Below are 23,719 nucleotides of genomic sequence, written 5' to 3'. Positions count from 1 at the left end.
TATCTGTAAAGAAGATAGCGCAATGATCTCAATTTTCTTTTTTTTTTTTTTTATCTTACCTAAAGTCTGTATTTGTTTGGTTAAGTTAAATGTATTCAGTTTGTTTGACAATATGCAAAATGTAATAAATATTTAGAAACATGCCCCCTTTTCTAAGGGCACATGGCTTCTATAATGTTATAGAAACAGAATCAGGAAATACTTTCATACCTAAGACTTTTGTTATTCAAAAAAATTGTTAATGTTTATTTTTTGAGAGAAAGAGAGAGATAGAATGTGAGCAGGGGAGAGGCAGAGAGAGAGAGAGAGAGAGGGAGACACAGAATCTGAAGCAGGCTCCAGGCTCTGAGCTGTGAGCACAGAGCCCAACACGGGGCTCAAACCCGTGAGCTGTGAGATCATGTCGTGAGCCACAGTCAGATGCTTAACTAACTGACTGAGCCACCCAGGTTCCCCAAGACTTTTGGTATTTTAAAACAGAATTTTTTAAGCATGGCTCAGACACTATAATAAAATTTGTTTTGGCTTAACTAGTAGACCTAATTTGAGAAAAAGATACAACTTAAAACTTTCCCCCTTTAGTGCCTAACATTATTGGGTCTTTTGATTTATATGTTCTTTGAGAAGCAGAATTTATTTCTGAGGCTTTACATGCAATAACAATTTCATAAGCCTCAGGATTATAATGTTTTAAAGAACCCATATGGAATATACCACAATTACAATAAGAGCTTATAAATAAAAGCCACTGAAATGCTTATGTAAATGTCTCTAGCATAGCGGTCGCACTACCCTATTTAATTTACCTCAAAGCACTGAAGCTTATGGTTTGTTTTGTGCATCTTACAACATATAAAAATCCATTTGGATTTTAATTAACAAATGCCTTCCTGTCTTTTGTAGCTACTCCAAGCAGCCTTTGCCAACTTTGCCGACTCTGTATCAGAAACTACATAGGGAGGCCGAGATTGCACCTCATCCCCCAGCTCCAGCTGCCAACGTTGTTGCAGAATTTCTTACAGTACCGATAAGGCAGGGAAGTAATGCTAAATACTTGCGAAATCAAAACATTTCTGTCTCATCTGCATAGTGTATATTTCATAGTAAAATATGCTAAACACAGTATATAAGGGATTGTGAGGCCCTGGGGAAGAAGTGAAATGTCAATTTAAATTTTAAGTGTACTAGTGAGTACTACTGTTTTATGCATTTTTACTGGTTTTTTTTTTTTGGACTATAGCATATTTAAAATATCTATATATTGTTAGCTATTCCCATGTACCCTTTTTGATGTAGAAAAAAAGAGAAATTTTCATTTCAATGTTTCTTTTTATGAAAAAAAATGTGAACTCTTACTGAAACTACGTACTTTAAAAGGCCTCCATTCTGCCAATAATGCATTAACTTTTAAATTTTAGCTGCTGTAATTGGTGATCTCTGTGGATTTTTTATATTAATGCAAAATACAAGTATGGTTTAGAAAAGAACTACTACCCTTTTTGAAATAAAGATGGCTGTCATTCACGAAACCCGCCGCGTCGAATGTGCACTTGTCATTATAATCATCAGTTCATCAAGAAAAGATAAACTGCCCCCTCCCTGCAAAGATCTCACTAGTCACTTTGCCACCTTAAATGTCCCCATTCCAGAAACGGGTTGGACTAAGGTTATGGCTCCTTCCATCTCTTCCTGGGATGGTTGGAACCTTACACCTTTGCTAAGACTATTTTAAGACTTCCTCCTTCTCCAGGGTAGCCTCATAAGGCCTCTCTACAGTGCTTTTGTACGAAGCACTCCAGCCTTCTTCCATCCAGAAACTGTCACTAGCTGGTGGTACCTGCAGACTGAAGACCATGAACTTCATACCCAGTTGCGAAAGAGGCCCTTCCTGGGCCATGCTTCAGGAATCAGGGAAGTCCAAGGCTGTGGAAAACAGAAGATAAAATCTCCTTCGATTGTGGGGTGTGCAAAGAAAAGAAAAAGGCTGCGCCAGTTAGCAAACTTAGACACCTTACAAAATTTACCCCATACATACACCCTACTAGTGCTGTTTCCAATCCTTCTTCTGCAAAGCAACGGTTGAGGCTTAGACCGTGTTAGCAAGAGGGTATATAGCATTACAAAGTAGTGTCTTCGGCAAGGTTATTACTGTGTTTATTTTCTTCTGCCTTAAACATACTTTAGCGTGGTATAAAACATAATAAAACAAACTGTGTCTTCTTTGTAATTTAGACTAAGTTTGAGTCTATTGTGGACTGAGAAATAAGATAGGATACTTACTATAGTGTAACGTAGAAAATGTTTTGATGAGTTTTATAAATTTATCAAAGTTTGATAAAGTGTTTTGACCACTATTTTAATAATAAGCCCAGGGGCCTATTTTTTCCTTTCTTCTCGGTTCTTGGCTGAATTTTGGATACCTATGGGAAATAAACTATTCTTGAATGTAACCCCAAAGTCACTAAGATCACGTCGTTAAGTCGTGTTTAGATTTTCAAAAATAGAAATAAGGCTGTAGCATGTGTGTTAAAAAAATGTCTTCTGTGTGCCTAGAGACTTTTAAATGAGGCTATTCTACTAAATAGCTCAGCCTAACAAATTTATAATGTCCTCATGAATAATGTGCATTTAATTGTTTAATTATAGAGTAACCTCATTACATATAATTGGGTATTCAGACTGCTTTTTTAGTAAAACAGGTGTTGACTAGTATTTTCCCTGAGCTAGACATATGTAGGCTTAGGGTGTAAGGTAATATAATCCGTCCCTTTTCACTGGGCTTGTGCCAATAAGTACACATCAATATTAAAATTAAAACGGATACTTTAAAATTTTAGTATGCTGATACCTTTTATCTTTGCTTGGGTATGATTGTCTTATCGAAGAAGTGTTCTAATTTAACTGTATCATGTGTTTGTTAATATGTTAAAGTGTGACTATTATCACTGGAATAAAACACTTTTTTTTTCTGTTCTAATTAGTATTTGGTTTTATAATTGAAGGTAATGGAGAATAAGATTCAGTTGCCCTCATTTTTTTCAACACTAGTTTCAAATCACTGTATTATGGGCATTAGGAGAGTAGTGCAGACTGAAACAGATACTTTGAAGGCCTTCTAATCCAAATCTTACTGTGTGCGCACACACACACACACGCGCACACACATACAAAGATCTAAGGACAAAATCCCACAAAGGCAAAGACCAAGCAACACCAAACTATTTGACATGAGATTAAAGTACCATGAAATTAATCACTGTAGTAAGGCACTGCTGAAACATTTATTTTGTAGGAAAAGGTATTTAATTTCTACTCTTGTTTTAGCCACAAAGTATATTTGATGTTTCCGAGGAAGTGAACAGAGACACTATGTGAAACATGGCCCCTTTGGAAAAGAAGGTCTGAGTGTACTGTGTTCATTGCTCTGTGATGGTCTTGAACCCAAGTGACTGTGGCTATCTGTTTACAAAATAACTTTATAAATTATTCTCTCTCCCGGATTAGTCTCACTTTTTTACTCTAATTTTTCAACTTTCTTATTCTAACTATCATTTATAATTAGTTTAAGGCCTGCCTTCTCTCTTAAAAACCTAAACAATCGTTATCAGATTTTTCAGTGTTGGTGGCAGGACATTTATTCAGAAAATTCAGGTGTAGGGCACCTGGGTGGCTCAGTTGGTTAAGTGTCAGACTCCTGATTTTGGTTCAGGTCATGATCTCAACGGTTCATGGGATTGAGCCCCACATCCGGCTCTGTGCTGACAGTGCAGAGTCTGCTTAGCATTCTCTCTCTCTCTCTCTCTCTCTCCTACTCATGCATGCTCCCTCTTCTCAAAATAAATAAATAAACATTTTTTAAAAAAGGAAAAAAGGGGAGCCTGGGTGGCTCAGTCGGCTGAGCAACCGACTTCAGCTCAGGTCATGATCTCACGGTTTTTGAGTTCGAGCCCCGCGTCAGGCTCTGTGCCGACAGCTCAGAGCCTGGAACCTGCTTCTGATTCTGTGTCTCCCTATCTCCCTGCCCCTCCCCCACTCATGCTGTGTCTCTGAAATAAACATTAAAAAAATTTTTTTAATAAAAAAAAGGAAAAAAAATTGAGTTACTACCCCTCCATCTGCTCTAGGACCTTAAACAATTCACTTCAGCTCTCGAGGTCTCAGTTTTCTCCTTTTTTAAATGATAGGTATCTTCCCATTTTAAGTAGTATGCTCAAATTCAAGGAGTCTTTTAATAAGTAACTTTTGAAATTCAGATACATTTTTTTTAATGCTTATTTATTTTTGAGAGAGAGAGTGAGGGAGACACAAGCTGCAGCAAGCTCCAGGCTCTGAGCTATCAGTACAGAGCGTGATGTGGGCTCAATCTCAGGCACTGTGAGATCATGACCTGAGCCAAAGTCAGACGCTTAACCGACTGAGCCATGTAGGCACCCCTCAGATACATTTTTCAAAACATTTTTGGTGTCTAAGAGGCTTACCTTATAGATACAAATTTTACAAAGCACATATTCAGGCGTATAAAAGCCAACTTTATTCTTCTTGTAGGACTTCACGTTTATCGCGAGCTTCCGTTTCACCCAGTGAAATCTGGCCACTTTGGGGTAAACTCATTCAATTCAGTGCTTTCTCAGTCTCTCAGCTACACTCTTCAGATGGAGCCTGTTAATGCCAGTCTTTTTTCTTCCCTCCCCATTCTTTCTGGGGTAGCATCTGAATTCCAAAAGATTCTGTGAAACCCACTTTTCAGCGGGAGTGTTCACTGGCCAGGGTGTGCCCCCAGGAACACTCCTGTGTCAGAGGAACGAGTGTTTGCGTCACAAAGGGCCTTTTACAGGGAAGCTCCCAGTGGGAAAGTCAGAAAGCACACTTGATTCTCCCTCAAGTACTCTTGCCTCCTTGCCCCTGCCCCTGCTGTTCCTCTGCCTGGAAAGCTCCGCCTGCTATCCTGTCATTGCTGTATACGGGCACGCACTGGCTACAAAATTACTCCTCCCCTTTGAGTTGCAAGTAATCTCCGTTTGAGAACGGTTTGCTCCTTGTTCAGCAAAACATCCTTGTGAAGTAAAGCTCTCTGAATTTTCTCTCGGCAGGCGATCCATCAAAAACCACCACCGACTTTGATGGCTATCTGGCTGGTACAAAACTTCGGTGGATCTTACAGGGTGATTGTGGATTAATGCAAACTTCATCAGGCAGTAACTCCAATTATAGCCATTCCCCCCCCCCCACCATTTGACATCTCTTTACTGGAATAAATCACCACAGTCCTAGCAACTGTGACGCCATTACCCATCTGGAAAGTACCTTTCCCCTCTGTCACAATCTGCAAGAACCACCAAAAGTAGTTTGCTTTTATTTATCAGGACCCATAATGCACGCTCACGATCTTGCCGTAGGGTCAAATCCGTTTTCGTGCTTTCTGCCGGAAGATGAGCCAAGGTTTCTAAGCGTCTTCACGTTCCACAGAACATCACGTGTGCACTCTACGGATGATGCCATGCTGACTGGACCTGGATCTTGACGCCTTAGTAAGAAGCAGGTCAACTAGTGGAAAAGGGAAACCTCACTCCACCTATAAAGCAACGGATCCCTCAGCATCCAGTCGGGAAGACGGAAGTAACTACACAATTTAAACAAGAACTTAATCTAAGGAAGTGGTTAAACAGATGCCGGCGAACTGAAAAACTAAAATGGGGCCATCAAATTAACAGAAATAGACGATTCAGGAAGCAATTGCTCGTGCTAGAGAACACAGTTAAGAAGTGCGGGCTGTAAGAGCCGAGAACTCGAAGGGAAACTTCTATGGACTGACTTTTTGCAGGGTGAGAGTACACAGCTGGAGCCAAGGCTTCGGAAGCTCAGAGTAAAATCCGGGACTCTTTAAGGAGGGCCGCTTCTCAGGGCTTGGTAAACGTCTGAACCATTAAGATGAAATCTGCTCCAGGAGAGCCAAAGAAAGTTGGAGATCCAACCACCTGCCCCTGCCAGGTTATGCTTTGTTGCTGCGGCAACACCCCTGCAAATTCATGTGGAAACAGCAAGCGCCTTTTCCCCTCCCTTTCCTTCCTGGCCTCCCTCTAGCTCCCCCTATTGGCAAAGTTTAATAAAGCTTTCAGCAAAGGAGAAATCACATTGTGGTGGTAAGACGGGCTAAATATAGAATGTGTTTGAAACAGAGATGTATCTGCTTATCAACTAGAACATTTATTATGGGAAGGCTTTAACCCTTAGCAAAACTTTGCTCAATTAAGCCCCAGTCCGTAGCCCTAATCTAGCTCCTTAGCTGTTACCACCTAAATCTTGGGTTAGCACTCATGCTAAAACCTAAACTCTTTCTCTAACCCTAATGACTTCGTTATTTCCCAAAACTCATAAAAAACTCACATATCGGGACGCCTGGGTGGCTCAGTCGGTTAAGCCTCGGACTCTTGATTTTGGCTCAGGTCATGATCTCATGGTTTGTGGGTTTGAGCCCTGTGTTTGAGCCAGTGTGGAGCCTGCTTGGGATTCTCTCTTTCCCTCCCTCTCTCTGCCCTCCCCTGTGCTTTCTCTCTCAAAATAAATAAATAAACTTAACTTAAAAATCCTCACATATCACAGATTATATCATCTGTACTTTTGTTCACATTAGTCATTCCGGGTGGAATTGTCCCCATCCCCCCCATCCCACAGATTTCCATGATCGTCTTAGAAACAACTTATTCTTACTGAGATCTTACTATGTACTGCACACCCTTCTAGGCTCTTTGCATATTTAACTTTATTTAATCATTAACACAACCCTGTGGGGTATAACTTATTTATTTCCACCTTTTAAACATTTTACAACTTGCCCAAACTCACATAACTAATAAAAAGTAGAGCTGGTCCTCCAATGCCTGTCATAAACAATTTAAAATATCGCCTCATAAAATCCAGATCAAATGTCACCTTCTCTGAAAAGACTCCTAGAGTCCCTCAATCCAAATTACATGCTTCCTCCCTGATATATTTTTACCATGGCGGAGCTTTTCAGTGTACATGATCTTTTCACTGGTATTTATATCTGTGCACCTTCTATAAATAATCTAGTGCCCAGCTGCCTAATAGAACCCCCTGCGGTGACAGCATTGTATCTGTGCTGTCCAACATGGGCAGCCAGCAGCCACACGTGGGTATTGAACAGATGAAACACAGCAAGTGTCACTCATGTTATTCTATTTTATTTAAATTTATATATAAATAGCCACAGGTGGCTAGGGGCCACCATATTGGATTGTGAAGATGGAGTAACACAGGACAGAACAGTTAGTCATTCGTGAAAAACTTCACTGGGCAAAGAGAAAATACTTCCATAGCTTCGTTCTTCTCTTTCAAACCATATACAGACTCACACTGACTTTATTATTAATTTTCTAATGTTTATTTATTTATTAATGCTTTTTATTTGTGTTTGAAGGAGAGAGAGACAGAGCATTAGCGGGGGAGGCGCAGAGAGAGAGGGAGATAAAGAATCCGAACGAGGCTCTGAGCTCTGAGCTGTCAGCACAGAGCCTGATGCAGGGCTCAAACGCATGAACTGTGAGATCATGACCTGAGCTGAAGTCGGATGCTTAACCGGCTGAGCCACCCAGGTGCCCCTAATGTTTATTTATTTTTAAGAGAGAGGGAGAGAGAGACAGAGCAGGGAGAAGCAGAGAGGAGGAGACACAGAATCCAAAGAGGCTCCAGGCTCGGAGCTGTCAGCACAGAGCCCAACTTGGGACTCGTACCCACGAACCTCGAGATCATGACCTGAGCCAAAGTCCCAGGCTTAACTGAGCCACCCAGGCGTCCCATGGTTTGCTTTATTAATAAATCTCTATATGAATAAACATGCCACAAAACATTATATAGCTTCACTATCAAACTCTATCCCATATTTTATCTTGCATAATATGTATCTACATGCCACACTGATGTTTTTTTGCAAAACTTTTTGAAGGATTTTAACAAATCTGTTGCGTATTTAGTTTATAACTGTCGATGCTACGCTTTTTTCCCCTCTGCATTGTTCACTGATAAATCCCAGGTAACTAGGTCAGTGCCTGGCACATACTAGGGACTCAAATAATTGTTGAATGAATGAATCATCTATACCAGGGCATCCTTGTGAAATGGGAAAACTTACAAATTTTTATAAACAACATAATAATTAAGGAAAGAGGTTAAATCTGTAGATATTAGACATTTATTCACTTTAATTTGGAAAATTTTTTCTTTGGCGTTTTGGAGCAAATACTATACCATTTCCGATTTCTAAACAAAAACTGACCTTGTCTTCTGGAAGCTTCTCCCATCCTCAAAATGTTTGACCGACAATAGGCCTTTGGCTGGGCTGAATCCACAATATCTAAAAAGTAAATTTGGAAGGACAAAGGGTTGGGAGAAGAGAGGCTAACTACAACCAAGACTGGGGCCAGGAATCGCCCCAGACCAGAGCCTCAGCTCTGCAAACTGGAGATCGCGCCAGGCCCAGCGCCCGCCCCCGCCCCCGCCGAAGCCCCGCCCACCCACGGGCCCCGCCCAGCTGCGCGGAGACCCCGCCCCCACGAGGCCCCGCCCCGCCGCGGATGCTGCCATAGAAACCCAGAAAGCGACATGGCTGCCGCCGGCCTGGGAGGAAGGCTTTTGACACTACCGGCGGCAGCCCTACCCAAGTCACCGTCACTTTCGCTACAGGCAGCAGCTCCCATCCGAGGGAAGCCTAAGAAATATCTGGTCTATCCGCATCCACCGAAGAGCTCCCGCCTGTCCCCGTCGGTTCTGCGCTGGCTCCAGGGCCTGGATCTCACCTTCTTTCCTAGGAACGTCAACAGGTGCAGGAGCAAGCCGCCTAGACGGGGCCTGAGCACCCCGGGGACCCGCCGACCACTCGGCTGCCCCGCCTGCCCCGCCGCGGCACTGGGCGCAGACGGCCTACTCCCCTGGTTTAGGTTTCAGACCCCGACCCCCACCCGCTCAGCGCGCGGCGCGCGCGCACGCGCACACACACACACCCCTTCCTTTAGGGAGCGGGCCTGGAAAATACATGATGAAGCACTCACTTATTCATTTACCCATTCAATCATCACATTTTAGATTTAAGCTAAAACAGAATGCCTCGGTGACTACAAAAAAATACTGATAGTCAAGGCTCTTTCTTTAGAGACACCGGACATTAATAATCGTGGGGATCAGTTTATCCTCTGGATGGCATCTAGTTTTTCCAATCAGGGACTGGAAAAAAGTTGCTGCTGAGCTGCAGCCACCCTGAACGTAACGGGCGGTTAATATCTGCTCTGGGAATGCGAACTAATTTCCATAAATATGAAGACGATGACTTTTTTGCAGACTCTGGTTTACTAATTTCAATATTCCTTAATAGAGACATGCCTGAAATTTTCAATGTGCATCGGAATCACCTAGGGATCTTGTTAAAATGAAGATTCAGTACAAATTAATAGTTTGGGTTCATAAAAAGAACATGAAAGCCTTTAGTGTGTATCTAATCTTATTAAAATTCTATTCCATAGCAGGTCTTCCTTAGAGCAATGATCCAACAAAACTAATTTTATAAGTTATTTGCTGTCAGTGTGGAATATTAAATTGGTGTTAATTGATTATAAAACAAACTGTAAAAGTAACCACATTTTATTTCATTTCTTTAATATTATGGATCAGGGATTTTTCAAATGGCTTCCTGATTGCAGAAATATTCACTATATATTACCCCAGGGACCTTAAATTGTCATCCTTTGAAAATGGAACTTCTTTGAAAGTCAAGTTGGATAACTGGGCACAGTTGGAGAAGGTAAATTAGCAGTCATCGACTTTAAGAAGTTTGTGTTTTAAATGGTGTACTCCTGATGTCGTGGATATCTACACACACGTGCGTGTGGCTGTGCCACGAAGCTGGCAGCTTGTTTCCGTGTATTAAAATGAATGTTATTAAAGTTTGTCAGGAGTCACTTATGAAACTCATTTCAAATTGGAGTAGGATAGAATGGTTGCTTTTCTTGCTGAACGATATTTTTTAATAATTAACATGTTAAAATTAAAAACTATTAGTTGACAGACAAAAAAAAGGGGGTTAAGGTGAATACAAAGTAATTGAAGATTTTTACGTAACTTCTTATAATGAAAATACCTTCTTTCTACTATTAAAGTTCCTGGCAAGAAAAAGACTTAAATTACCTAAAGAGCTAATCCATGGAACAATTCATTGCAAAGCTGGAGTACCTGAAATACTAATACAAGAGGTTTATACTTTGCTAACGCATCGAGAGTAAGTCATTTGGAATCTTCTAGCGATACAACTTAAAATGAAAATTTGATAATATAAATCTCATTACTAAAATATGGCTTGTCAACAATATTTTTTTCTTTCCAGAATTAAAAGTATCCAGGATGACCTCGTGAATTTCACAGACTACAGTTACCAGATGCGTCTGCCCCTGGTTCCTAGCTCCACAGCTTCCAAGTCGATTAAAGATAACATTAGGTCATCAGAGATAAAAAGCAATCCCAACACGCTCAGCAATGAACTTAAAGTAGAGTTCCTCTTCCTTTTACAAATGTTGCAAAGAAAATTAAGGAGAAAATTGAATCCCAGTAAGTTTTCCTTGGAAATAGTCAACTGAATTCTTCCCAACGTAGTGAGGCTATGCTTGAGTACAGATGAAAGAAAAGTTGACCACTGTCTGTCCCAACTCTGCTTTTTCTATCCCTGGTTTAAAGGGAAAGTGGTTCTCTTATGCTTAGCAGTGGAATGATTTATCATCACTGGAGTGGTTTACGGCATATTTTTTTTAAATGAAAGCATAGGTTAACTTAGTATATTAACACTTTTCTTTTTAGAAAAGAGTGACTATGTTCACATAAAATTCTGTGGGAAGTAAGTTCAAATATCAAGTTACTAACGAGGATGAGAATATTTCAGACTTCATCAGGATGTAAGTACTTTAGGAAAAGCCTGGATTACTATGATTTGCTCTAGATGATTTCCAGACCATGGTCATGGTTGTCCTGTAGTAGCCTCGGTATGTAGACTGGGTACGTAAGGTAAGGCAGATGGAGGCAACCCATGGCAATCTTCCAGAGAGATCACTGAAATAATTCTCAAAGCATCCAAAGCATTTGCCATCAGAGTCCCAACAAATGACAAACAAAATAAGTGAACTTTCTTTCTTTCATTGTTGTTGCTTCACTGACACTTAACTTCTGACACCATTGGTCTCAGAATTCTATAGTCCTTGATTCCAGACATTTAGTGACTTCATCATGACCGTGGCACTAAAACCATTCAAGAATGAGGCAGCTGTAGGTCAGCAGGATTTCTCCCTCATTTGAACCCCCACTTTCTGAAGAAAAGAGCCATTTTCTCTCTAGTCTCTGGAAGGAAGGAGAGCAGTAACTGTAACTTCCCCTCACAATGTGAGTTGGATATTTTGGTTTTCATCCTGTTGCTCTGTTCATCTTCCACTGCCTATCATTTTTTGTTTCTCTTCCTTCTTTGCTCTTACTCATGAATTTGTGAGTAGAAAAGAACTGAGGTCATTAATCCTGTTGTGGAATTATATAGTCAAATTCTTTTGTAGGTTTTTAAACACTGTAATTCTGCTGTGATTCATGCATGCATATAACGTAGATGTACAACTTTAAAAAGACAATGAATAAATATTTGTGTATCACTGCATAATCTATGACGTGGAACATCACCCATAGCTTTATATTCTCCTGGTGTCCTGCTCTTACCGCCTTCTTCATACTTGCCTCTGAGAGTAACCATTGTCCTGCAGCCTTTGTCATTGCCTTGATTTAAAAAAGTTTGTTTATGCGCACAACTTACGTTCTTCTTAACTTCATTCACATGTATTTCTTAATTGAGAAGATTTTATCCAACTCTGTACTAGGTAGAATGTCTCCCATGTTGTTCATGCCCCAATCCCTGGAACCTGTGAATACGTTGTATTACATGGCAAAAGAGGCTTTGCAGAAGTCACAGACCTCGAAATAGGGAGTTTATGCTGGATTATTCAGGCGGATCCAGTCTAATCACACGAGCCCTTAAAAGCTGAGATCGTTCTCCAAGTGGACTCAGAGGAGTGCAGCAGAAGCAGGAACGATTTGAAGTGTGGGAGAGCCTCAACCTGCCCCTGCCACAGAGGCCACCTGCAGAGCACAAAGTGAGGGCATGGCCTCAAACAACTCTCAGGGACAGCCAGCAACAAGACAGATTTTGGACCTAGAATTGCAAGGAGCCAAATTCTGCCAAAAACATGAATGAGCATGGGAGAGGATTCATCCCCAGAGCTTCCAGAAGGAATGTGGCCCTGCTAACATCTTGATTTCAGCCTGGTGAGCCTCTAAAAAGAAGCCCATAGACTTCTGTACTGTGAGAGTAAAGATGGCTATTGTTCATAAGCCGCCAACTTTATGGTAATTTGTTATGGCAGAAATGAAAAACAAACTTCATAATTAATACTGTTGGCATCATGAGGTTATAAAAATATTATCCTATCCTTACCTTGACTAAGGTTTAGCCTTTCCATTTTTTTTAAATTTTAATTCCAGTTAACACAACGTTCTATTAGTTTCAGGTGTACGATTTAGTGATTGCTTCCATACAATGCCCAGTGCTCATCGCAAGTGCATCCTTAACCGCATCACCTATTTCCCCATCCTCCACCCACCTCCCTTCTGGTGACCATCTGTTTGTAGTTAGGAGTCTCTTGGTTGTTTTGTCTTTTCTTCCCCTTTGCTCATTTTTTTTTTTTGTTTTTTAAATTCCACATATGAGTGAAATCATACAGTATTTATTTGCCTTTCTCTGGGTGACTTATTTTGCTTAGCATTGTACTATCGAGCTCCACCCATGTTGCAAACAGTAGGATTTCGTTCTTTCTTATGGCTGAATGATAACTCATTGTATGTATATATACATATATACCTACATATGTATATATACACGTTATATATACATATATACCTATATATGTATATATACACGTTATGTTTATATACATATAAACATACACACCATATCGTCTTTATCCATTCATCCATAGATGGATGCTTTGGCTGCTTCCATCATTTGGCTATTGTAAATAATGCTGCTATAAACATCAGGGTGATGTAGCCCTTTGAATTAGTATTTTTGTAGTCCTTGGGTAAATATCCAGTAATGCAATTACTGGATTGTAGGGCAGTTCTACTTCTCACCTTTTGAGGAACCTCCATATCATTTTCCAGAGTGACTGCACCAGTTTGCCTTTCTACCAACGGTGCAAAAGGGTTCCTTTTTCTCCACATCCTCACCACCACTTGTTGTTTCTTGTGTTTTTTATTTTAGCCATTCTGACTAAAGGTGTGAGGTGGTATCTCATTGTAGTTTTGATTTGCATTTCCCTGGTGACGAGTGGTATTGAGCATCTTTTCATGTGTCCGTTGGCCATCTGGATGTCTTCTTTGAAGAAACATCTGTTCATGTCTCTGCTCATTTTTTAATTGGATTGTTTTTTGGGTTTGAGTTGTATCAGTTCTTTATATATTTTGAATACTAACCCTTTAATGGATATGTCATTTGCAAATATCCTTTCTCATTCAGCAGGCTGCCTTTTAGTTTTGTGGACTGTTTCCTTTGCTGTGCAGAAGCTTTTAATTTTGATGTAGTCCAAAGAGTTTCTGTTTTTATTTCCCTTGCCTCAGGAGACATACCTAGAAAAATGTTGCTATGTTAGCCTTTCACTTAAAATAATTTTTCAACTTTACTGAGGTATAAGTGACAAACAGAAATTACATATATTTAAGGTGTAAAACTTGGTGTTTCGATATACATATACATTGTTCAATGATCACTGCAATCAAACATATCCATGTTCAGAGCGCCTGGGTGGCTCAATCAGTTGAGTGTTTGACTTTGGCTCAGGCCATGATCTCACGGTTCCTGAGTTCAAGCTCTGAATTGGGCTTGCTGCTGTCAGCGCAGAGGCCGCTTTGGATCCTCTGTCTCCCCTCGCTCTGCCCCTCCCCTGCTCAGGCTCTCTCGCTCTCAAAAATAAACATTAAAATATCCATCTCCTCACAAGGTTGCCATTTTCTTTCTTTCTTCCTTTTTCTTTTTTCCTTGCTTGCTTGCTCTGTGTAGTGAGTACACTTAAGGTCTACCCTCATAGCAAATTTCAGGTACACAATACACAATTAGATGCAGTCACCATGCCACACATTAGACCTGCAGAACTTACCCATCCTGCATAACTGAGACTTTGCACCTCTGATCTGCATCTCCTCACGTGGCCCTCCACCCCATCCCTAGAAATTACCATTTCACTCTCTGCTTCGAAGAGCCTGTTTTACATTCCACATAGAAGTGGAAATGCAGTATTTGCTTTTCCATGTCTGGCTTATTTCTCTTAGCATAACGTCCTCTAGTTTTATCTGTGTTGTTGCAAATGATAAATTTTCCTTTTCATTTATTATTTATTCATTTTGAGAAAGAGACTGTGCCAGTGGGCAGGGGCAGAGAGAGGGGGAGAGAGAGAATCCTAAACAGGCTCCTCACTAACCATGAACCGTGAGATCATAACCTGAGCCCAAACCAAGAGTTGGAAGCTTAACAAACTGAGCCATCCAGGCACCCCCCAAATTTCCTTCTTTTTAAAGGCAGATTAATATTCCATTTTGAGTGTGTGCATGTGTGTATGTATACATGTACATATTCTCTATACGGTCATCCATTTTTGGACATTTAGGTTGTTTCTGTATCTTTGGCTAATGTGAATATTGCTGCAGTGAACATGGGGATGCAGATATTTCTCTGAGATACTGATTCTGTTTCCTTGGGACATATACCTAGAAGTGGGATTGCTGAATCATACGGTAGTTAATTTGGGAGAGAATCTCCATATTGCTTCCATGATGGCTGTACCAATTTACATTCCAGCAACAGTGTAGAAGGGTTCTCTTTTCTCTCACATCCTCATGAACACTTTTTATCTTTTGTCTTTTTTGATAACAGCCATTTTGACAGATGTATGATGATATATTATTGTGGTTTTGGTTGCATGTCCCTGATTATTGGTCATCATTAGTGATGTCGGGCACCTTTCATACACTTGTTTGCCATTTGTATTTATTTTGAGAAACATCTACTTAGGTCCTTTGCCCCATTTTTAATTGGGTTATTTGCTTTGTTCAGTATTGAGTTGTATGAATTCCTTATACGTTTTGGATATTACTTCTTTATAAAGTATTAAACACTGATGAAGAAGACACAGATAAATGGAAAGACATCCCATGTTCATGGATTAGAAGAATTAATATTGTTAAAATGTCCATACTACCAAATTGATCCATAGAGTCAATGCAAGCTCGCAAAACTGAATGGCAGTCTTTACAGAAATAGAAAAAACAATCCTGACTTCACATGGAATCACAAAAGAACCTGAAAACCCAAAGCAATTCTCTGAAAGAACAAAGCTGGAAGCATCACACTTGCTGATTTCAAACTAGATTAAAACAGTAAAGTACTGGCATAAAAAACAGACATGTAAACCAATGAAACAGAACAGTGAGCCCAGAAATAAACCCATGCATTTACAGTCACCTGATCTTGAATAAGGATGCCAAGAACACACAATAGGGAAAGGACAATCTATCTCCTCAATAATCATGCTGAGAAAATTGGATATCCACTTGAAGAATCTCACACCCCAAATCAAACCCAAATGGATTAAAAAACTTAAACATGAGACCTGAAACCATATAACTGCCAGAAGAAAACACAGGGAAAAAGCTTCTCGGTATTGGCAATGAATTTTTGGAAATGACATCCAAAACACAGGCAACAGAAGCAAAAATAAATACATGGGGTTGTATCAAACTAAAGTGCTTCCTGCATAGCAAAGGAAACAAGAGTGAAAAGGGAACTATAAAATGGGGAAAAAATGTTTGCAAAGCATGTATCTGATAAGGGGTTAGTCTCTTTTAAGATGTTAATTTGAAAAAGAAAAAAAGATCTTAATTTGTCTGCAACTGAAATGGAGAACCAATGGTCTCAGAACCATTTTTTGAATAGTCTGTTCTTTCCCCACTGATTTGTAGTATCCTTATGTCTCAAACTTTCCAAGTTTCTGTGTATATCTGGGCCTGTTTCCTATATATATATATATATATATATATATATATATATATATATATATATATATATATATATATATATATATATATATATATCCTAGCTGATTTTGTCTAAATGTGTGCAACTTCATCACCCGTACGATCTTGGTTACTATGGCTTTATAGCAAGTGTTGGCACTTGGTAAACAAGTCCTGCCATTCTTCCCTCTATGAAGTATCCTGTTGCATGGACCTATTTATTTCACTCACCGTGACTTTTACTGTTAGGAATTCAGTAGTACTGCCTACTGCTATATTTGCATTCACGTCTATCGTGGTGTTTTGTGCTTTTTATTCTTTTTCTGTTTCTTGTTATTGTTTCACCTATCTTTTCTTCTTTTGCAATGATTGGATTGAGTTTTTTGTAAAGACTGTCTCCCCCCACCCCCCAAACGGACTTGGAAAATTTTAAATTTCTACTCTTTGTAGTGCCATTCTAGAAATTTTACCATGCAGACTTAGCCTCGTCTAAAATTAATGTCTTTACTCTTTCTCCAACTATAAGGACCCTAAAACACTGACGGCTCCTTGTCAGCCCCTTACCGCACTTCAGCATTTTAGTTTTGTCAAGTTACCTTATTTCTAACACCATAAATCAGATATGATTACTTTTCATACAGAATGTTTGCTTATATTTAGTCTCACCATCACTGTCACTCACTGGTTCTCACCGGGATTTCTAGAGCCAAACACAAGTATTCTATTTAATCTTCTAATTAAAAGTCCATCTTTGCACAAAGTTAACCTGTACCTCTCTTGTCCTCCCGGGAGCATACTTTCTCTTTAGCCGTGGATCACCTCAACCCTTCAGATTCTGCAGCAGTATTCTGTTATCACCCATCTTGATCTTTGAGGCTGCTGATTTGAAGCTCAAAGTCATGAACTGTGATAATTATAGTTCTGAGGATGCTGCTGACCAGAGCTGTATTTAGCATGAACAGGGTCTGGCTGATAAGTAGAAATAACCTTAGACTCTTCTTCAAGCTGCAGAGGAGCAGTAAGTGATCTTTAGAAGCACAGGGAAGTTGATATCCAAGTGTGATAGATAGAATTAGTTAATGAGAGATAGGGGAAACGAAGAAATAATTTTAAGTCACTATTTTTAAAGCATAAATAGGTTTGCAAAACAGATACTGCATATTGTTCATATGAAATATAAATAATATTTAAGAAATCATTTAACCTGTGATGACAGAAGTCAATACAGTATTTTCTTTTTAGGATACTGTGTAGGAGAGACAAGCAGGGGATTTGGGGGGTACTTACTAGTAATATATGATCTCTTGACCTGGGTGATGGCTACCCCAAGTGTATTCATTCCAAAAATTCATCAAGCTGTAAACACATAATTTATTTACCTTTCTGTATACATATTATTACTGAATAAAAACTTATCAAAAAAACTAAGAACATAAAGATAGTCTTTAAAATAACGGGGTTTTTTTTTGAAATAACTTTTTTAAAGCCACTATCTTGTGCATCAAAGATGTGAAAAATGTGGGGAGAAGGTTAATCTTCATATTCACACCACTCTTAAGAATATGATAAAACAGATGTCTAAAGAATTTGCCTAATTTTTAAATTACAGGGTCTTATTCTGGCCCTGGCCGTAGTGATTTTCTAACAGTTTTTGTGTTCCTATTTCATAGAATGGTTTGAGGTCAAACCAACAGTGGGAGAACTTACTCTTGACCACCTTCCGACCCATGGCTCTCGGTGCAAATATAATTCCATGATTTCAAGGGAAAGAGTTGCTCCTGTTTTACGTGAGTCTTTGTTACTGTGGTTTTATTCTTAACTTTTTACCTGTGAACTGAACCTTTTGCTGCTACTTGGTTCCTTAGAATTTTTTTAAACAGTGAAAATGTTGGTCTAGGCATTCAGTCTAAAGCTGTGTATTAGGCTGGTGTCGGCATGCTCTGGGTAGGTGGAGGGACCACACGGTCCGCTGAGTACCGGTCACATTGGGGACGTTTCCAAGCCAGGTTCCCCCCGCCCCACCCCAACTACAGGACCCACTTCAGCTCTGATGTATCTTTAAAGAGGTGGGTCTGCAACAGGTGAAGGCCAGTGCAGAGCTCAAAGCTCAATTCTCTAGCAGCAGGTAAGGAATCAGCCCTAAGGCAGATACTCATACTTGCATACTTGTATTACAACAAGCCCCTAGTTGAAATCCTGGGAGTTCAGAAAGTGTTCCTAGCATAGCAACCTAGAGCCCATAAGCCATAATCAGTCTCCCACCCTGTTTTTGTAGAGCCTGCAAGTTAAGAATGGCTTTCACATTTTTAAACGGTTCAAACAGTGTATCAGAAGAAAAATGGTATTTTCTGATGCACGAGCATTGTATGAAGTTCAGATTTCTATGTTCATAAATAAAGTTGTACTGGAACACAGCCAGGACCGTTCCGCATGCCATGTCTATGGGCTGCTTTTACGCGACAAAAGCAGGGCTGAGTCGCTGCCCACAAAGTACGTTCTAGATTTAGTGAATAAAAACAGATATAACCAATAAAACCAATAATTACAGGGACATGTTGAGGACATACTTTCATTGAAAATTATTCATTGCTCATCTGAAATTCAAACTTAACTGAGTGTCCATATTTTGTTTTTACTGTCAGGGCTCTGATGGAAAATATTAGGGGACCTGTCCTACAAGGCAGGATTCCTAAAATGTTAAGGGTTTCATGGGGGGTGGGGGACACAGGCCTTTGTTTATATAGGGTCTGGAAAAGCAATGTTAACAGATTCCTCCTTTTAAACTTGTGATTTCTCAGAGCCTTTAATATGCTAATACTCATTGTAAACAGTGAAGAGGAGAGGTACCCAGGGAAGTGTTTTCCAAACTCTATTTGATCACACATCACTCTTATTTGGTTTTGTTTTGCTAATGGCCTGGTAGAACTACCATTTCTAAGAGCACACTTTGTAATATCTAGACATTAGAACAGTCCATTAAAAGGTCTAACTCATATCCTTGAGGCATGGTACTCAGCATGACTCAACTCGACAGAAGTGAAACAGATGCAAAGTGTCCATATATATGTGTGTGTGTGTGTGTGTACACACACACACACACACACACACACACACACAATGGGTACTGATACTTGAAGAGCTGAAGAACATTCCTATATCTTTCCAGAAACATTTCAAGGTCACAAATGAGTTTTTAGAAAAATAATGCTCTCATATCGGATCACAACTCCAAGGAGAGTGGAGTCCTGCTTTTACAACTGTAATGACGTAGCAACTGCTGCACGTGACTTCTCCCCCATTTTATTCTCTCCATGCTCTTCTACGAGTCCCCCTCACTTCAGTGGGCTGTCTCCATCCTTTTCAAAGTGGGTGATGGGCTAAGCGAGACATCACCAGGACAGATCAGGATGGGAAGAAAAATGCTTTTATCTCTCTACTTCTCTCAATCCTATTCCAGAAACTTGGATCCTCTTAGTCTGGGCATAACGGAAATTCATGAATGGTGTGCAGCTGACTTTGGTAATTACATGGATGAGAGCTGTTTTGCTAGATTTTATTTTTTCCAAATTAACTCAAGGGATTCCATCTCAGTTGTTTCTACTGAAAGAGCAGAGTGTTTAGGTCAGGTCAGCTAACATAATTGGAGTGAGTGGAAGGAGGGGAGCAGAGCTAGGCCGCAGGTAAAACAGGATCCTATTTTGCCATCTACGATTGCGTGGCATGTAACGGCACCAAATCCACAGGCTGTTCACCTGAAAAGCTTCTAATTCTCAAATAGGGTGGCAAAAATTAATTGTAAGATAGGTTGTTGCCTTTGTTTTTTTGTTAACACTGAAGTCCCTCCCTATGTTTGCCTAAACCTAGCATCTAGTGAACTCGTGGGCCGAGGGAGAATACATTTCTTAGCTGCCACTGGTCCCTTACATGAGAACTGAGCGACCTGGAAAGTCAGCCAGTTTGGACGCTTCATTGCAATCAGAGTTCCAGAAACTAAACTGCGAATTATGTGTATTTGCCAAATCTCAGCACTGTTAGAATCGAGGCCTCAGCTGCTTTCTGAAACAACATCTAAAAATAGTTGAGTCATATTCAGTATCAGATACACCGAACTAAGCCCCGGGTATTTTAGGCACTGCTAATGGCTTTTGGAAGTGGAGGGCATTCCGATTTTTTATTTACGGCCACTACACTGCGTGCTTTAAATATTCTACTTACCAGGCATGTAGATGAACCTGTGTTCAGACTGTTGCTGATCCCTGTGCAAGTTCCGTATGTTAGAAACACTGATCATCGCGCAAATGTTTAATAACCACAGACTGATTTTAATGTTGTTTATTTAAATATGCCAGGAAATACAGGTACTGTTGGCAATCCACTTAGAAGAATTCATGTCAAACAAGCTGGAAAATATTCTTTTGAATCTGCTATGAACCCTATCACAAACACGAAAAAGTAACCTTGAAAAGCACGTGTCCAATGGCTTTGAAGATGTAATGCAGCGTCTCCTGCCATCCTAGAGGGTCTAATCGCCTGGTTGTGGGTATATAAGTAAATTAAAGCGATGTCTTATCCATAGTTGGGCTCAAAACGTGTTGTTTTTTTTTTTTTTTTTCAATTCAACAACCACGTATTAAAACACCTGTGCCAGGTACTGTTGAAAACGCAAAATCAACAGAGAAGGAGCAAAAATCATTTTAAAAGGTACAGTTAAACATAATTCACCATGACAGGTAAAAGTTTTCTCTCATCAATTCTGTAGCAATGGTGGATCTGCTTTATGTTTTCCTCATCAGAAATGAAAAGAGCAACCACTTTGCCTGATACATATCTACACATCACATGCACTCAGAAAGAATGCATTCCGAACGGTGATTATCACACATTGGCCCGGAAAGAATACTGCCCACCCCCATAAATAGCTAGACTTAAAACATTTTTAAAAAACAGGCATCGTCCTTCTTGTTGATAGGGAGTTGTGGGAGAGGAAAAATTGTGCCTCACTTGCAATTTGGTTCTGGTGTTTAGCAAACCATTTAGCTCAATTGAAAAATTTCTACTGGTTGCTGCCACTCCCCAGAATTTTAGTGGAGGGAAACCAGAGTTGGCCGATATCTTGAAAGATGGATTATCTTTCATGCATTCTTATAATTTTACATTCACATTTGGAAAATTTTCTTCAACTGTAATTAGTCATGTTGTTACGCTCTCTCATTAACAGTCTCATCTGACTTCCAAGATGAGCATTACTAATGCTGGATCCTGAGACACACATGCCAATCTCCAGCTAAACTCTGTTCGTTGTTCTGCATTGCTGAAGGCTTGGCTTTATTAGAATTTCTATCTCCAAAAACTTCTGTGTTTAATTTCACATTTGGGGCAGGTAATATTTAGTGAAAGAAATTAAAGAGGGCCCACATAAAATAGGATGGCTTCTTGGGAGTGAGTGTACAATCTAGTTTTATCTGAGGTAAAGGGTATATACTTTAAATGCGTACCTTAAGCAGCTACACGTTACCCATCTGTTACCTTGCATTCTTTTAAAAACAATTTTTTTTTACATTTATTTATTTTTGAGAGAGACAGAGAGAGACAGAGTGCGAGCAGGAGAAGGGCAGAGAGAGGGGGAGACAGAATCCGAAGCAGGCTCCAGGCTCTGAGCTGTTAATACAGAGCCCGACGCGGGGCTTGAACCCACAGACTGTGAGATCGTGACCCGAGCTGAAGTCGGACACTCAACCGACTGAGCCACCCAGGCACCCCTGTTACCTTGCACTCTACTGGCACAAATCTAAAGTAGAAAATTATGAGACTAATTTTTAACCCATAAAATATAGTTCCTTAGGAAGGGGCTATAGAAGCAAGTCTTTGGAACCTCAGCTGGGGAAAAGATCCAGAGAAAAGGATTTAAATTTGGGTAGAGAGTCATACAAAATGTTTCTTTATTCTTCTCCTGACTGTATGTTCAATCTCCTGAAAAAGCTGATCACTCACCACTGCCTATGGGAAGTTCTCATGACTCCCATGGGGCCTCTGGAGAGCAGTGGAAAATACGAAATACACCGTATGCTTCACAGTGAGCAAATAAATGGAGGTAGCAGGTATGGTCAAAGTAGGTAACTTCAAGAGCTTCAGGAAGATGAGTTGTATTAAGAGAGGCCAACACTACAGGTGTATCTTAAGAAGGCCATTTACTTCACAAAGAATCTTTGGCAGAAGGAAGCAAGGAGCTTTTCTAGGAGCAACAGCAGCTCCTCTCGGAGCACAACCTTTTCAATCAATTGGCACAACACTCATCAGGGACCGGATGCCTCTGTGACACACTGTTTGCATTATTAGTAAGCTTTTCCCCTTTTATGCTAATTTTGGGGTTTACTACAGTCAGTATTTCTTACAAGTTGGAGAATCATCTTCCTGAAAAGCCTAAAGAAGTGATTTTTCTAGGTTTCCAAGTAAAGTAATAACACAGATGAACAGCTCAGCCCTTCACACCTCTGATGATTCTGGCCCAGCATTTATGGAGAGACCATGTTCTCTCAATGGCATATGTGGGGACAAGGCTGATGCTCATTTTAGCGGTTAACTCTGTCATATCTGGTTTTAACTGCAGTGTTTCCTGAAATTTAGGGGACCTGAAATACGTACACACAGACATACAAATCTCGGTAACTACATGCCATGTCATAGCACTGTCATATGGCTAATTAAATTTACCGGAAGAGTACTTTTTTCAATTATTTAGGAATAAATGTTTCAAAGATATAGTGCAATAAGCACTTATTAAGAGTTGACCATAAAGATACCTTCTGTATTACTGCTACACTAAATATAAACCCAAAATTTTATAAACAATTAGGGAGGCTTTTACTATATTCAGAATGCCTTTTGACTTAAGACCAAAAAAGTGTCAATTTTCCTATTTTAAGGACAACAAAATACAAGTCATTGCTTTAATGCAACAATGTTCCTGAACACCTCTGGATGATTTCATGGAAAAATCTATGTGTGTGTGTATACATATACATACATACACATATGTATACACAGACATATATGTATACACACATATATGTCAATTTTGATTGACATAAAAATCGTATTTCCCAAGACGGAACTCATTTTGATGTTGCAATTTTGTTAACCACCTGGTACTTTCTATAGACAAAATATTTTTCCAATGCTTTCAAAACCATTATCTAAGGAGACTTCTTTCCTAAAAGCATATGTAACCTTGCAAAATAATTTGTCCATGTTATCAATAATATAGACATCTTCTTATAGTAAAATAAGCTAATATTATTTGTTTGGGTTTTCATGCATATGAAATGTAACAATGGAAAACCTTTTATAAATTTAAAAAATTGCTTTGTTTTTCATATTAAGGCACAATAGATGCAGACTGGCATGGTCAAATGACAATTCTATGAAGAATTAATAGTTACAATTAATACTAAGGTACAGAACATTATAGAAGTCAAAGAGTAAAAGAATTATATTTGAATCAATTCAATTTAGATTTTAGACACAAATTTGGTTCCTCCTCTATTATGTTCATGTGCTAAAGAGT

At 39.6% G+C, this 23,719-nt stretch overlaps 2 protein-coding genes across 6 annotated transcripts in view; both read left to right on the top strand.

The window, feature by feature from the left end:
- Positions 1-6,130, top strand: part of ASB5 (ankyrin repeat and SOCS box containing 5) — a 56,601-nt gene extending 50,471 nt beyond the window's left edge. For 4 of the 5 annotated variants that reach the window (XM_025933072.2, XM_086703132.1, XM_086703130.1 and 1 more), the window contains exon 7: positions 904-6,130. In XM_025933072.2, coding sequence (XP_025788857.1) covers positions 904-1,031 — 128 coding nt within the window. In that variant the 3' untranslated portion in view covers positions 1,032-6,130. The remainder of the gene's footprint in view (positions 1-903) is intronic. The other variant, XR_015249914.1, reaches the window with a different exon arrangement.
- Positions 6,131-8,583: 2,453 nt separating this feature from the next.
- Positions 8,584-20,730, top strand: SPATA4 (spermatogenesis associated 4). The gene is made up of 6 exons (XM_086703129.1): positions 8,584-8,837; positions 9,682-9,811; positions 10,167-10,285; positions 10,391-10,611; positions 17,826-17,942; positions 20,505-20,730. The coding sequence occupies exons 1-6, from the start codon at positions 8,620-8,622 to the stop codon at positions 20,609-20,611; spliced, it is 912 nt and encodes a 303-aa protein (XP_086559255.1). The 5' UTR covers positions 8,584-8,619; the 3' UTR covers positions 20,612-20,730.
- The last annotated feature ends 2,989 nt before the right edge of the window (positions 20,731-23,719 follow it).

Source organism: Puma concolor, chromosome B1, assembly GCF_028749965.1.
Source record: "Puma concolor isolate L17-30 chromosome B1, mPumCon1.1.hap2, whole genome shotgun sequence".
NCBI lineage: Eukaryota > Metazoa > Chordata > Mammalia > Carnivora > Felidae > Puma > Puma concolor.
Note: the sequence above shows the minus strand (reverse complement) of the source record. Positions and strands in the feature narration are given on the sequence as shown.